Below are 15502 nucleotides of genomic sequence, written 5' to 3' on the forward strand. Positions count from 1 at the left end.
TTTGTGACTGCATTAATCTTAGGCACACCATTTCTCATATTTATTTATTAAAATATTTGTGTTCCACCTCTGTATCCCATAAGGGAACTCTACATGGCTAAGCAGACACACACTGAGCCCAGCCCTCTATCTCTTTTAAAACCAGAATATATAGCTTGACAGACATATCTATAGACCCAACATGTGTATGTATATGTATGCATTTATGTGTGTGTGTGGTGCCCTCAAGTCATAGCTGACTTATGGCGACCCCTGGTAGGGTTTTCATGGCAAGAGACTAACAGAGGTGGTTTGCCATTGCCTGCCTCTGCAACCCTGGTCTTCATTGGAGGTCTCCCACCAATTACTAAACAAGGCCAACCCTGCTTAGCTTCTGAAATCTGGCGAGATCAGGCTCACCTGGGCAACCCAGGTCAGTGTAAGCATACCTGCATACCTGCATGTAAGCATACATGCTTACACACACATATACATACCATGGTGTGTGTGTGCACAACAATTATCAGAGACAGAAACAGGTTGCCAGCTCCATCCTGGTAAATGTAAATACAAGTCAGTTGTGAAGCTTAGGCAGATAGCCTTGTCCAAATCTATCCACCCACCCACCCATCCACTAGGGTTGCCAGATCCAAGTTGGGAAATTCCTGGAGATCTGGGGGGTGAAACCTGGAGAAAGTGGGGTTTGGGGATGGAAAGGACCTTGGCATGGCATAATTCCATAGAGTCTACCCCCAAAATTTTCTCCAGATCTCTGTGACCAGATCTCTGTGACCTGGAGACCAGTTGTAATTCCGGGAGATCTCCAGCCATTACCTGGAGGCTGGCAACCCTACCATTCACTATGGTTAAAAGAAAAATCATTCTACTGTGATCACCATTTTTCTTACTTGGGGTGGGGGGGCTCATCCATCCAGTCACTCATCATGTCCACAATGCTTTAGTAAGATTGCCGAACCAAGTGAGGTGTAAATGTTTGAATGTTAAACTAGGATCTGGGAAACCTGGGTTTGATCCCTGCACAGCCATGGAAGCTTTCAGGGTGACCTTGGGTCAGTCACATATTCTCTTTGCCTAACCTTCTTTACAGGGTTTGTTATAAGATAAAATTAGAGGAGAGAGATGTAAGCTGCTTTGAGTCCCCACTGGGTAGAAAGGCAGGGTATAAATAAAGTAAATAAATAAAATAAATAAATAACTATGTACCCTTCAACAGGGCACTGAGATTATTATAATAATATTACAGTTCATACTGAAATTCAAATTAAGAAAAAAAAACTTTTAAAAAATGACTAAACTATCATTACTATTTCTATGAATAATCTATGAGTTTTGTTAAAATGGCCCGGACTACAATTGCTTAACAGATATTTGATGTGTGTAAGGCTATCCTTCAATAACAGTACTGAAAGAACAGGCATTTCCCCTGCTCCTAAACTACATGTGCCAGAAAAAAACAAGCTTTGTCCTGTCATTTAGAAAGATGCATGCCATTATTTTTATTTCTTTCTGTAGGGAGGGGCGGGGCACAATGATCAGAGACAGAAACAGGGTTGCCAGCTCCATCCTGGTAAATGTAAGCTCAAGTCAGTTGTGAAGCTTATGCAGGTAACCTTGTCCAAATCACTATTAGCTTGACCGCTCTCAGAAAGTCACTGAGAGGGTAAGTAGATGACCCTGAATTTCACAAGTAAGACTAATCACAAATTCAATACATAAACACTAAGTTAAACAGCAATGTTTGAAGAGTTCTTTGGATCCTACTGGGTAGTTTCTATTTGTTTAATATGTCAGTCAGTCTTAGAATTGCTTATGCTCTGTTCTAGTATTTCTTCAGCTCTGTATTAGAATCTTCACAAATTTGCATTTATATACCTTTATTGTATTGGAATGGATTGTACTGACTCAATCTGTGTAATCAGTCTCAGTGAGAACGGTGGACTACAAATAATGTAGTTCTCAAATCTCTGTCTCAAATTTCAACCCGAGTTTATGTTTTGGCAATAACATGTTCATCATTTGTACACAAATTTGTCTCAAATTCAGTCTTAAATTGTTCAAAATCATATTGTTTCTTGTCAACATTAAACCTTTCCAAAATCTGTACATAAGTAAACCATTCTTTTATAAGTATTCTTTTATTATTTCGATTTATAAACTGCCCATCCTCAGGGGCTCTGGGAGGTGATACAGGGTTTACTTTTATAAGTAAACTATTGGCAAGTGTGGCCTGCTGTTAGTAAATCCTCTCTTGATTTTATTTTAACTTCAACTTTTGAGAATACTAACGTATCTCAATATGTTAACCATTTAAATGAACTTGTCATTTCCCTTCTAAAATCAGCTTCTTGTGGTAATAGCCACAATGGTATTTTGGGGCAAATTCCAAGTTTATATTTATTCCAAATTCTCATAGCGGTTATTAAATTCTGCATGAACCTTAGTTTTTTCATACCAAATGTAACCATGACATCTAAATCTTAAATTATGTCATTCTAAATCCAATAGTCTATTTTTAACAAAATCCATTCTTTCATCCATACAAAACAACTTGCGGCAAAATATGATTTCAAATCAGGTAGGCCCAACCCTCCTCTTTGCTTTGGATCCTGCAACACCTTAGATTTAACTCTTGTTTTTTTCCCTTGCCATATACATTTAGCGATATCTTTCTGCCATTGTTTGAATGGTGCCTTCTTTATGAAAACCAGAATTGTCTGGAATAAAAATAACATTCTGGGTAAAACTTTCATTTTAATCATAGCTATATTTTCCAAAAGAAATAATTGGATTTTCTCCCATCTTTCCAAATCCCTTTTAATTTCATTCCAGGTCTTAATGTAATTATTTTGAAATAACATACAATTCATATTCGTCAAAACAATAACCAAATATGTTACCTTTTTCTGAATTTTACACGGTTTTATTTTCCAGTTTTGATTTTCCAGTTTTGTTAACATTTTAGTCTTCAGTTTATTAACCTTAAAACCTGCTACTGTACCAAAATTCTTTCAGTTTAACCATTAACATTTTGATTCCCCTTAGAGGATTATCCAAAACCAGCACCAAATCATCAGCAAAGGCTCTTAACTTATAAGTCTCATTTTTAACCTTTAGCACTCCAATTCCTTCATCTTGTTTCACATCTCTATCAATACTTCAAGTATAAACAACAGGGGTGACAGTGGGCACCCTTGTCTTGTACCTCTTTGTATTCCACATGGTTTCGTCAACTGTCAGGTTACAACTATCTGTGCTGTCTGAGATATATAAATAGATTTTACCCATTTTACAAGCAGCAGACCCATGGATTTGGGTCTGCTGTTCAAAGAGAAAAAGAGGGGAAAGCTAAAAATTCCAGACACTGTCTCCATGTTCTTAGAATATTTAAATTACTTCTTTGGATACCGATCAATAGAACCTGATCCATTTTCATGGTTTGTGTGTCTTGGGCAAATGATGGTTTGCTCCAAGATGCAGCTTCAGATGGTGAATTTGTAATAATATTCTAGGCATGTGCAATGTACATAGAGATGTGCAATTTCACCTATTCCTCTCTTTTTAAGCAAAAAAAGAGAAGAAGTCTGCACTCATCATAAGCAAAAACAGGACAATAAACATTTTGTTTGACGAAGAGTCGACCCTATGTGATAACTTTACAACTAACGAACTTACATCTGACGAAGAGAGCTGTAGTTCTTGAATGTTTATGCTACAATAAAGTTGGTTAGTCTTAAAGGTGCTACTGGACTCTTTACTACCTTACAACTAAGACATGAAATATATTCACATGAAATATAAAACCAAAGAATTCAATAATCAAAGAGCAATTCTTAGTATATGTAAAGCGCCAGTCGCCAAACAAATGCAACAGAGAACATTTACAAGCAAGTTATGCTGCTGAACTGTAACTCGGCTCCCATACTGCACATTATACACTTTAGAGATGAGGCTGATATGGCCAGGTTCTTAGAAGACTATACCATAAAACCAGATTATACTTTATATGTTATCATAAACTCTCATTTAAATTCATCTAATCACCGAATCACACGTTTCCTAGCACTGTTTAAGAAATAGAAACTACAAATCATGCTGAGTGTTCTGGTACTCTCTATGGATTATTTAGTGGCATAAAATTGCTACTTTGGACAATATTATTGGAAAAGTAGCTTTATTCATAAATTACATGAATAAAAAGCAGCCATTTATGCCTTTCCATACATGCCAGCCATTCATAGGATTTCAACATGCGCTGCTCTTGAAAAGTTATTGGAAATTTCAACTGGTGCAGAATGCTGCAGCCAGGATGTTAACTGGGGCTGGTTGTGCAGACCATATCACTCTAGTCTTGGCATATCTACGCTGGCTCTCAATTTGTTTCTGCACCCAATTCAAGGTCCTGATGTTGACCTTTAAAGCCCTACATGGTTTCAGACTACATACCTGAAGGATCACCTATGCTTCCTTATGACCCTACCTGACCACAGTGGTCACCTTCAGATGTCCTGCTTGAGGTGCCCCTACCTTCTGAGATTAGGTGGATGGTAAAGCTGGACAGGGACCTCTTGGTTGTGGCACCAAAACTCTGGAACTCTCTCTCCATGGGAACTCATCTGTCCACTTCTGTTACCATCTTTTGCCAGTGGGCGAAGGCTTTTGAGTTTTGTCGAAGGCTTTCACGGCCGGAGAACGATGGTTGTTGTGGGTTTTCCGGGCTGTATTGCCGTGGTCTTGGCATTGTAGTTCCTGACGTTTCGCCAGCAGCTGTGGCTGGCATCTTCAGAGGTGTAGCACCAAAAGACAGAGATCTCTCAGTGTCACAGTGTGGAAAAGATGTAGGTCATTTGTATCTACTCAGGAGGGGTGGGGTTGAGCTGAGTCATCCTGTAAGAGTTTCCCAGGGTGTGGAATGCTAATGGCGGGAGGCTTCACTGTATCCTGAGGAGGTTCTTTTGCATATGGATTGGTACTTGATGTGCTAATCTTCTCTGCAGGGCTATTGTCAAGGATAGAATGTTTTGTTAGCCTGGTGTTTTTCAGAACTGGCAACCATGCTCGGTTCATTCTTAAGGTTTCTTCTTTCCTGTTGAAGTTTTGCTTATGCTTGTGAATTTCAATGGCTTCCCTGTGCAGTCTGACAAAGTAGTTGGAAGTGTTGTCCAGTATTTTGGTGTCCTGGAATAAGATACTGTGCCCTGTTTGAGTTAGGCTATGTTCAGCCACTGCTGATTTTTCAGGTTGTCCAAGTCTGCAGTGTCTTTCATGTTCTTTTATTCTTGTCTGGATGCTACGCTTTGTGGTCCCGATGTAAACTTGTCCACAGCTGCAGGGTATACGGTATACTCCTGCAGAGGTTAGGGGGTCTCTACTGTCTTTTGCTGATCGTAGCATCTGTTGAAAAATACAACAGATGCTACGATCAGCAAAAGACAGTAGAGACCCCCTAACCTCTGCAGGAGTATACCGTATACCCTGCAGCTGTGGACAAGTTTACATCGGGACCACAAAGCGTAGCATCCAAACAAGAATAAAAGAACATGAAAGACACTGCAGACTTGGACAACCTGAAAAATCAGCAGTGGCTGAACATAGCCTAACTCAAACAGGGCACAGTATCTTATTCCAGGACACCAAAATACTGGACAACACTTCCAACTACTTTGTCAGACTGCACAGGGAAGCCATTGAAATTCACAAGCATAAGCAAAACTTCAACAGGAAAGAAGAAACCTTAAGAATGAACCGAGCATGGTTGCCAGTTCTGAAAAACACCAGGCTAACAAAACATTCTATCCTTGACAATAGCCCTGCAGAGAAGATTAGCACATCAAGTACCAATCCATATGCAAAAGAACCTCCTCAGGATACAGTGAAGCCTCCCGCCATTAGCATTCCACACCCTGGGAAACTCTTACAGGATGACTCAGCTCAACCCCACCCCTCCTGAGTAGATACAAATGACCTACATCTTTTCCACACTGTGACACTGAGAGATCTCTGTCTTTTGGTGCTACACCTCTGAAGATGCCAGCCACAGCTGCTGGCGAAACGTCAGGAACTACAATGCCAAGACCATGGCAATACAGCCCGGAAAACCCACAACAACCATCGCTTTTGAGTTTCATTTGGTGTTCTCTCTTTGATAACTCCTTCCTGCCCAATATTTTAGCTGTTGCTTTTAGATCCTGTATTTTAGCTTTGCTTTTAACTATTTTAATGATGTGGATTTTTTTTTGTTTTAATGGTTTTTAAGATGTGCTTTTATTATGTATGTTTTTAATTTGCTAATCACCTTGATGGCCCTTATGAGGTCAGACAGGGTAAACATTTTGTAAAATAATGATAATAAATAACATAAGGCAACAGCCATTACTAGAAGAGCCACAAAAGTTCCTTTGCAACTGCGAAGTCCATCTTTGATTAAACAAAGAAGTATAATGCTGTTCTGAGCCCTACAGAAAGTAGGATTTCTACAAATCAAGATCCTTTTCTAAGTCTACCTTATGCTTGGGGAAACCAGGCTCTGTGATTTTGGTAACTGAAATCTGTAGTGGTAATGAATCCATCATATAACTAAGAGATAAACTATTTAAAATAAACTATTTATTTAAAATATTCTATACTGTCTTACAACCAATTCAGGGTCCTAAACGAGGTAAACATTAAAACTTTTTGAACTTTTTGCTGAGGGAATGCCAAACAAAACAAAAAAAATCTTCACCCACTGGCAGAAGACAAAATAGGAGGAGACAGATGGCTCTCCCTTGGGAGGGGGTTCCAAAGGTTCAGCACCATACCCGAGAAGACCCTTTACTGGGTTGCCACCGTCTAACCTCAGATAGTGGGGGCACCCAAAGTAAGGCTGCCAAAGATGACTGAAGTGATTGGGTAGGTTTATGTGGGAGAAGGCAGTCCATAAAATATGCTGGCCTTAAGCCATAAGGGAATACCAGCACCTTGAATTAGGCCTGGGAGCCACTGTAGATGGAACAAGACTAGAGTGATATGATCTCTATGACCCATTCCAGAGAGCATTCTGACCACAGCATTATATATCAAATGTAGTTTCTGGGCAGGCTTCAGGGGAAGTCCCACGTAGAGCACACTACAGTAATCTTATCTCGATGTTACCAAGGCTTGCACCACAGTGCCAAGATCTTTCCTGCCCAGGAACGGCTGCAGTTGGCTCACCAGGTACTCCAGCCACTGCTGCCTCCTGTTTATTCCACAGGAGGCCTGATTCCAGAAGCACCCCCAAGCTACGAACCTGCTCCTTTAGCGGGGAGTGGAACACTATCCATAACAGGAGATATCATAGCTCCTGAGTCAGACCCCTCCCTCAGTAGCATCCCCATTTTGTTGGGGTTAAGTTTTAGCTTCTTAGCCCCCATCCATCTCAAAACTGACTCCAGGAACCTGCTCATGGTTTCCAAAGCTTTGTTGGGATCTGATGGAAGCATGAGACAAAGCTAAGTGTCATCCACATATGGGTGGCAACTCAGTCCAAATATCTGGATGACCTTTGCCAGCAGTTTCATGTAGATGTTAAAAATGGGGAACAAGATGGAATCTCGCAGGAACTTGTCTGCCAGAGCACCACACTCTGAAAACTACCTTCGAAGTAGGAACAAAACAACTGGGTTCCTCCCAATCCCAAACGTTCGTCCAGAAGGACCCCCTGATTGATGGTACTGAAAGCCACTGAGAGGTCCAAGAGAATTAACAGGGCTACATTCCCAGTGTACATCTCCCAGAGTAGGCCCTCTACCAGGATGACCAAGGCCATTTCAGTGTCATAACCAGGCCCAAACCAGACTAAAATTGATCCAAACCATTTGCTTTATTCAGGAATGCCTGAAGTTGGCCAGCCACCATTTTCTTTAGTCACCTTGCTCAAGCTCCCAAATCCAGCAGAATTAAGCAGCCAGGTGAAGCAAGGGTCATACAAGTAGGTGGTAGGCCTTAAACTTTCAAGAATCCCACCCACATCCTCAGTTTGCAAAAGTTGAAAGCCATCCCACATAATTGGAAAAGTCAGCATCCTGGGACGATCCACTCTCGTCACTGCTAATTTAGAGTCCAAGTCAGAATGGATATGAGAGATTTTATCAGCAAAGTGTTGAGCAAACTGACCACACCACAGCTAAACTAAGTTAAGCAGTTACTTTAAATTTAAGGAATGAGCTGGACGATAGAAACTGCATCTTTTAAATCTCCTGAAAATTCTGCAGTAGGATAATTCAAATTTTGACCAAGAAAACCAGAATATTTGTGCAAACAGACATATTTTTTTCTGAACAACTGCAACATTTATTCATCTTCTGCTAGAAATGAGGCAGAGGAATATAAGAAGATGATGCCCCACTCTATTGCCACTATATATCCAGTCCCTTTTTGCACCTGTGATTTAATAACAACAACAACATTCGATTTATATACCGCCCTTCAGGATGACTTAACACCCACTCAGAGCAGTTTACAAAGAATGTCATCATTATCCCCACAACAAAACACCAGAGAGCCGTGACTAGCCCAAGGTCACCCAGCTGGCTTCAAGGGGAGGAGTGGGGAACCAAACCCGCTTCTCCAGATTAGAGTCCCACGCTTTTAACCAATACACCAAACTGGCTTTTAAAAAGGCATTACCCAAGCCACTTTCCCCAGACATAAGGATATGGAACTTCTGTTTGAAATGAACAGTTTGTTTTTAAAAGGGATGCTTGATTTGTGCAGCTAGAGTTCATTTTGATATTGCATGGTGCAACTTTAGAATGCATGGTCCTGACAATGCCGAGAAAGGGCTAAACTAAGCCAGAGTAGAAAGATGACTTAGTGGTAGACATGGGCAGAGAAAACAGGGGCTGATTCCGCACATGTTGGATAATGCACTTTCAATGCACTTTATCAGTCGTTTGAGGTGGATTTTTTGTTCCACACACAAAAAAATCCATTCCAAATGATCTATAAAGAGGATTGGAAGTGCATTATCCAATGTGTGCGGAATCACTCAGGAGCAACTATAAGCATAATAACTCAGTGATTGAAAAACAGGCAGGCGAACGAAGGGAGAGGTTAAATGAGAGCCATGTAATCCACCTCATGCTGAAATGACTGCCAGCTGGCAAGGGTGTGCTGCGAACTGAACACAGCTAATGAGAAAGTCAGTGGAGAAGTGCTAGACTGTATGCACATTGAAAGCACCTAAAATCCATGTTTTAAGTAGAATGTAAGCAGTGGAATCCTACCAGCTTTTCTGATACAAAAGAAGGAAGAGGATGAAAAAGCTATACTGGGGATAATAGGACAAAATCAGGCTGAGATGAGCGGTTCATGGAAAACCAGGCAAGGTTGTGTGGAAAAGCTGGTAGGATCCATGCAAAGGCTTTGTTTTATGCTTTAAGCTAAAAACTGTTCCAAAAGCAATGATGAGAGGTGGGCTGAAATTTGCACCCAGCATAATCCCTCTGTTAATAGTGTAGAGTTAAGATTTAATATTCTTTTCCTTATAAGGGTTTCATAGAATTTCATGCTTTTATACACATATATTCTTAGAATGAATTAATAGTGCAAAGTGCCTTTTTGCAACCCACCCTTTCTCTCTTTCACTGTTCCATCTTTGCTGAAAGTTGCTTCAGAACAGCATAACAGGCCGAAAATGTTTCTCTTTTCTCAGTTGCTTAGGAAACTTAAAGATAAGGCCACATTGTTTAGGCTATTGTCTCATGAGAAGGAAGAAAAAGATACAACAAGAAGAGCACATTCACTGTATCCATAACTTTTGATTCTAAGGTTTGGAAGTCAGCAAGGAGAAATTCAGAGTCAACAATAGGTAGTAGTGACCAAATAAGGGGAATGAAAATTACATTGATCGCGAGACTAGTGAGAGAACTGAGAAGTAGCCAATTGAAAGAACTGTAGAGATCATATGTATGTAATGACCAATTGCAAGTTAATCTGCAGGCAGTTCCTTTTGTACTGGAAAAAAATGTCTTTAAAACTGCTTGTAAGCTTTATGTTCTTTGGCTCCTTTGAAAGATGGGTACCCATTTTGCAATATTCAATACAATCATTGAAAGAAGAACTTGTCTGTCTCCTCCTTTTGCTCTGAAGAATCTGGGTAAGGGCAGAAGGGCACTTGTTGTGTAACAATAGTGAACCATGAAGTCATTCACTTTTGTAAAGTCTTTTTACTGACTTAATGTAGCTGATACTTCCAACAATACTTAACCCCATAAGGGCCGTCGTCACACGGTCCCTTATTTCATCAGTTTTGTACTCGAAATTGTATCCTCCGTTATCGCTATCATAATAGATTCCCCCATCGTCTGTCGAGTGCTTGCGCTTCCAGTCGGTCTCATTAAAAGGGAAAAGCGCAATTTGACAGTCAGTCAAAGTACTTCCTTAAAGGGGGCAAAAAACCCTGTCCCCCTTGTTTGTAAAAAATAAAAATTCCGCATATTTGCACTATATCAGGCAGCAGCTCATCCCAACAAGGCTAAGCATGCGGCGGTCAGTTTTGCAACTACACCAAGAGGGGGAAAGTCGCCGCTGACCGGCAGACTTTGGGACATGCACAAAACGGCGGCCCTCCGAGCCCTTGCAGGAGAACCTTCTCCCTTAACTGGGGCGCCTGACTAGCCAGAGGCGGAGGTGCTCCTCGCTGGGGCGCTTTGGCTGCGGGAGCAGAGGTGCGCAGAGCCAGGAAAAGGGCGCCCGCCAGGGCCTCGGGGCTTCGGCTGCCCTCCCGACTTCTTTGGCTCAGCTGCAGCCCGTTCCCAGCCGTCCCTTTCGCTTTCCCAGCCCCACACCAAGGAGGAAGCGGCTTCCAAAGTGCCCCGCAAGAAGCGCCGGGGAGGGCTGGAGGGCAAGACAGCCGCCCTCGGGCATGACTACTTGGCAATAAAATGGTAGAGGAAATGTCAATCAGAATAAACTGCTTCCGTTGTTCTTGCATGGCAGAATATCGCAATAGCGCGATAAGGCTTACTTTTAAAAAAAAATACTTTGAGGCTAAATTGCGGGTTGCGCTGGGGCTTGTCGGAGTGTGGGGTGGGAGAAGCAGCGTTAGGAGGGACAGATGATCGGGGAAGTGAGTGCTTTGGCGTTGCAAAGCGTTCACAGTTGATCCAGGGCATTCACATGGAAGCGGATGAGGAAGACATAAAGAGTCACAAAGCGTGATTTGGGGAGAATGGCGAAATTGAAACAGAACCAGAATAAGGTGAGCATTCAGTGGTAGATGGCGCTAAATTTATGGCTGTGTGACAACAGCCAATGTCTCCTAAGGTTGGGAGCAGTAAAATGATATGTGGCCACATACGTGAAGCCATGTATGTGACCATGGAGAAAAAGGTATGGCACAACAGGGAATAAATGAGGTTGACATATTTAGATGGACAAAATGTGTGAGACATACTCTGAAAACAGAAAGTGTTATATACACACTTATCATAATATTTCTTTGTTCTGTAAAGCAAGTTTTAGGATACTGTTTTCTAATTTTGTAGATGTATATTAACCCAATTAATATGGTCAAATATTTTTCATACCTGCTTTGTAGATCATTAAGATGCAATTCACCTACATAATGGGTAGCTGATGAGATGGTGATAATTCTAGCATTGTGGCTGTGGGTTCCTGATTGCTTCAGTGTTTCCAAGAGAAGATTAGTCAACAAGAAGTGTCCCAAGTAATTAACACCAAAGTGCTCTTCAAACCCATCCTCCGTTTTCCTTTCAGGCACCAGCATCACCGCAGCTGAGTAATAAAAAAAATAATGTTATGGGGAACAGGTGCCTAGCTGTGGTGAATAGGTCACTATTTGACTTGTTCACTGGCAGCAGAAGGTGAAATTTTATGTACCTCAATCTGAATTCAGCTGTGGAATGCAAAAGTTCAGTTTTCATGAATTCATTATGATTCAGATGACTTGGACCCAGGCTGAACAGTAGCAGACCCACCCCCCTCCCTACTATTCTGAGAGCAACCAAAGGACCACAGCCAAAATTTTCTCTGAGCACCCAGACTCAATCTAATCATCATATGACTTGCTCAGAGCAAAGGGTTTCCGAGCGACCAGGGCTCCTGGAATGTTTCCCCCTAGTCCTTCCATCTGGGCAGCCTTGCTTAAAACAGAAACATTTAAGGAACTGAGGATAGATCTATCAGTGGCTACTAGTCATGGTGACATTCAGTGGCAGTAAACCTCTGAATTCCAATGACACGAGGCAACTTCAGGGGAAGGCCTCGGCCTCTATGGGTGATTCTGCATGTCCTGGCATAGTGCTATACTCACACAACGAGGGTGTCCTCCTGGCACGATTTCTGACATCATCACGCCTCGAGAGCGGCATCGTGGCACGATGATGTCAGAAAACGCGCCAGGAAGACGCCCTTGTTGCATGAGTACAGCGCTATGCCAGGACATGCAGAATCGCCCTATGTCTCGTTGATGGCCCTCCATAGCAACTGGTTGGCCACTGTGTAAGACAGGATGCTGGACTAGATGGACCACTGGTCTGATCTAGTAGGGCTCTTCTTATGTTCTTATGAGAAACATTTTTTTCTCAGTGATGGGTGTCTAAGTGGATCCTTTTCCACAAACATATTGTGCCCGAGATCTTAAACATGTTTCATAAGAAGTTTTTTTGAGACAAATATGTATGTTATGATTGGAACTTTGAATCCGTTCTAAAATAAAATGATCCTGTTTTCAGAGATGGCAAAGTACATCAAAAGCTAAGTTGCTCTGTGCCCTGAAAAACTAGGCCACTTCTTATTCAATTCCCAAGTATATTGCAGAAATATACAGAGTGTTTTTTATTTCCACACTAAAAATTCCCACTTTCAAAGTATAAAATATTTTGAGAGACAAGGAAGACCAATAGCCCAATCCTGAACCACAATGCTTAAACAGCATATGCAGGTGACATGCCTTCAACCATTACGTATTGGTCCTGGAACTAGGCTGCAAATACAAGACTAACACACAACAGCCTTTATGAGATCCAAACACTAAACTAAGCAATACAAGAGCTAGTTTACTCTAATTTAGCCTTTATTTTCTTTTTCTGAATAAGACAAATGGGGGATGATTCTGCTCTGGTTGCTGAGGTTTGAACTTCTCCTAATATTGTAGTTTTTTGTATCTGGTTTGCCAGGAGCTACTGGGAGAGTCTTGAGACTCATTAAACCAAAGAGAAGTATTGCAAATCTGTGTTTGATGTTTAAAATAAGAAGAATCTCTCTTCTTTTTTAAAAATGTTCTTCACTTTAGACATTTTAACTATTCTATAAACACCAATGCTATATTTTTGTTCAGTTTAGATTTTTGAAATAATTGGATACTCCAATGAAAGCTTGTTTGCTGAAAATACAAATACTTTCCTTTTATCAACACATTACATGTTTCTGCTCTATATAGTCCTTAACACCTGACTGGCATAACCAAGAAGACCTAGCAGAAGCACTATAGGCCTCATATAATCTCCTTCAGGCACTTCTGTTATTACCAAAATGTGAACAGCAGGAGGAAAGAGAAGGACATTACAAGTGATTGAGTGGCAAAGTGATTGTTTGTTTGCTCTGTCACTATTAATTTTTCTCAGGGGAACTGGCCACAAATTAGTCTGGATAAAGATTTGGGGGGAAAGGCAAGGTATTGTAAGTCACACCTACAATATTAGTCTGGTACTCCTCTATTTATTCATGTCTGCACAATGGTTTTGACTACAATTTATTTCATTTGTAGAAGTTCTAATTGATAGCTCACCCCTCAATAAATTATTACAAAATATTTTTGTCATTGCTAGGGGTTTTTTCCCTTCTCGTAAGAGATGCAAATGCATAAAACAAAATTTTGTCTTGCAATGTATAAAGTTTCCTCATTGCATTTTACAATTTCTTCAAGTACTGAAAGGAAAGCAAAAGCAACTATATAAATACACAGAACACTGTCTGCAAATACAAAGACTCAAAAGAATACACTCTCCTTTTTAAATTATTAAGTACACAGCATTCAGTAGGCACTAACAAGTTGCGTGTTATTGATTTTTTTTAACATGCTGACATGTCACCAGCTATATTCACTTGCCCTAAAGCAGTAAGTTACAACTATAGACCAATGCTATTTTCCTGATGCAGTAACTAGGGAAACTATTGGTTTCCATGAACAGGCTGAATTTCCATCTCCCACCCACTCTACAACTTATTTGGAGGATCTTTTGTTAGGAAATCTATATGAGAAAAATAAACAACTTATTTGGATGATCTTTTGTTAGGAAATCTATATGAGAAAAATAAAGTAGATCTCATTATGAACTGCTTTGGGATTCCTAATTTTCTGAAACCTTGTGAACACATGACCATAGGTTTTAAAAAAGAATTAGCAACATACAGAATGATAGTATCGCTAAAAAAACCTAACAAAAAACCTCTCTGTTTTGATAGGACTGTCATTTATATGCAATTTACTAATTTAGCTTAGCGAGCTTGATTTCAAAAGCCTTTGATTAAACAGACATCAACAGAAAGAGTAAGGCAGCAGCAACAGAATTTATGAATAATCTGTACAGCATGTGTTCAATGCAGATTTTGTTTAGCAATTCTGTCTGCTGGAAGTGTACATGGTAGCAGAATTGCCAGATATCAGGAGGACACTTAGGCAATCCATATAATTACATATTAATTCTGACACTCTGCAAGACAGTCTGAATTAAGTACTTGAACCAGCTCAGTACTGCAATGTCTTTTCAAGGGGAAAGCACAGAGGGCAAGAGGGGGCAGCCATGCTAAACAATTATCTTCAACTAAGATTTCACTGAAGCAGTCATTAGAATCACACTCAAATCAACTGTGCCTTAGTTCATATATAACATATGTTATACATTTCCCTACAAAGAAAAACCAGAGAGCTGTGGCAAGATTAATTAGAGCACTGGAGAGGAAAAAAATATTTCTCAGGAAAAAGTATTGAGGAAATAATATTTCTCAGTAGTAAAGAGGAAGAAATGGAAAAATAGCTCAATGTCTGAGTAATCCAAAAACACATTTCTGAAGGAATATGGGGAAGATTGCAAAAACGAATCACTTAACAATAAATATTTGTTCTAATCCTTAAACTGTCCCTTAGAACAATTGTGTTCCGTTCACAGTGCATTCATCTACATTCTTACAAACAGCAGCATTCAATGATTCTCAACATAGTGCCCGTGGGCACCATGGTACTGGGCAATGGGTTTCCTGGTTATCTATTTGCTTCTTCACCAAAGTATCTCTTCCTCAAAGCAGAGGCAATCCTAGCTTTCCTCTACCTCATTGGAACAAGAAAACTCAGAAACAACTGACTTCATAGCAGGAAGATGCTTGGCTTGCAACTTCCCAGTGTTTTGTGAATATTTTTAGTGCCCTATGGCAACCATTTTCTGATTGGCTCCATCCGTCCATGTCAGCCATTTCATGGTGGCTCCCATTCCCCATTTTCAAAATTCTAAAGAAGACCACA

The 15502-nt window shown here is 40.5% G+C and overlaps 1 protein-coding gene across 2 annotated transcripts in view; it reads right to left on the reverse strand.

The window, feature by feature from the left end:
* LOC129326080 (E3 SUMO-protein ligase ZBED1-like) overlaps nucleotides 1-15502 on the reverse strand; it is a 198868-nt gene that overhangs the window by 81117 nt on the left and 102249 nt on the right. For both annotated transcript variants that reach the window (XM_054974186.1, XM_054974187.1), the window contains one exon: nucleotides 11550-11757. In XM_054974186.1, coding sequence (XP_054830161.1) covers nucleotides 11550-11757 — 208 coding nt within the window. The remainder of the gene's footprint in view (nucleotides 1-11549; nucleotides 11758-15502) is intronic.

This window comes from Eublepharis macularius, chromosome 3 (genome assembly GCF_028583425.1).
Source record: "Eublepharis macularius isolate TG4126 chromosome 3, MPM_Emac_v1.0, whole genome shotgun sequence".
NCBI lineage: Eukaryota > Metazoa > Chordata > Lepidosauria > Squamata > Eublepharidae > Eublepharis > Eublepharis macularius.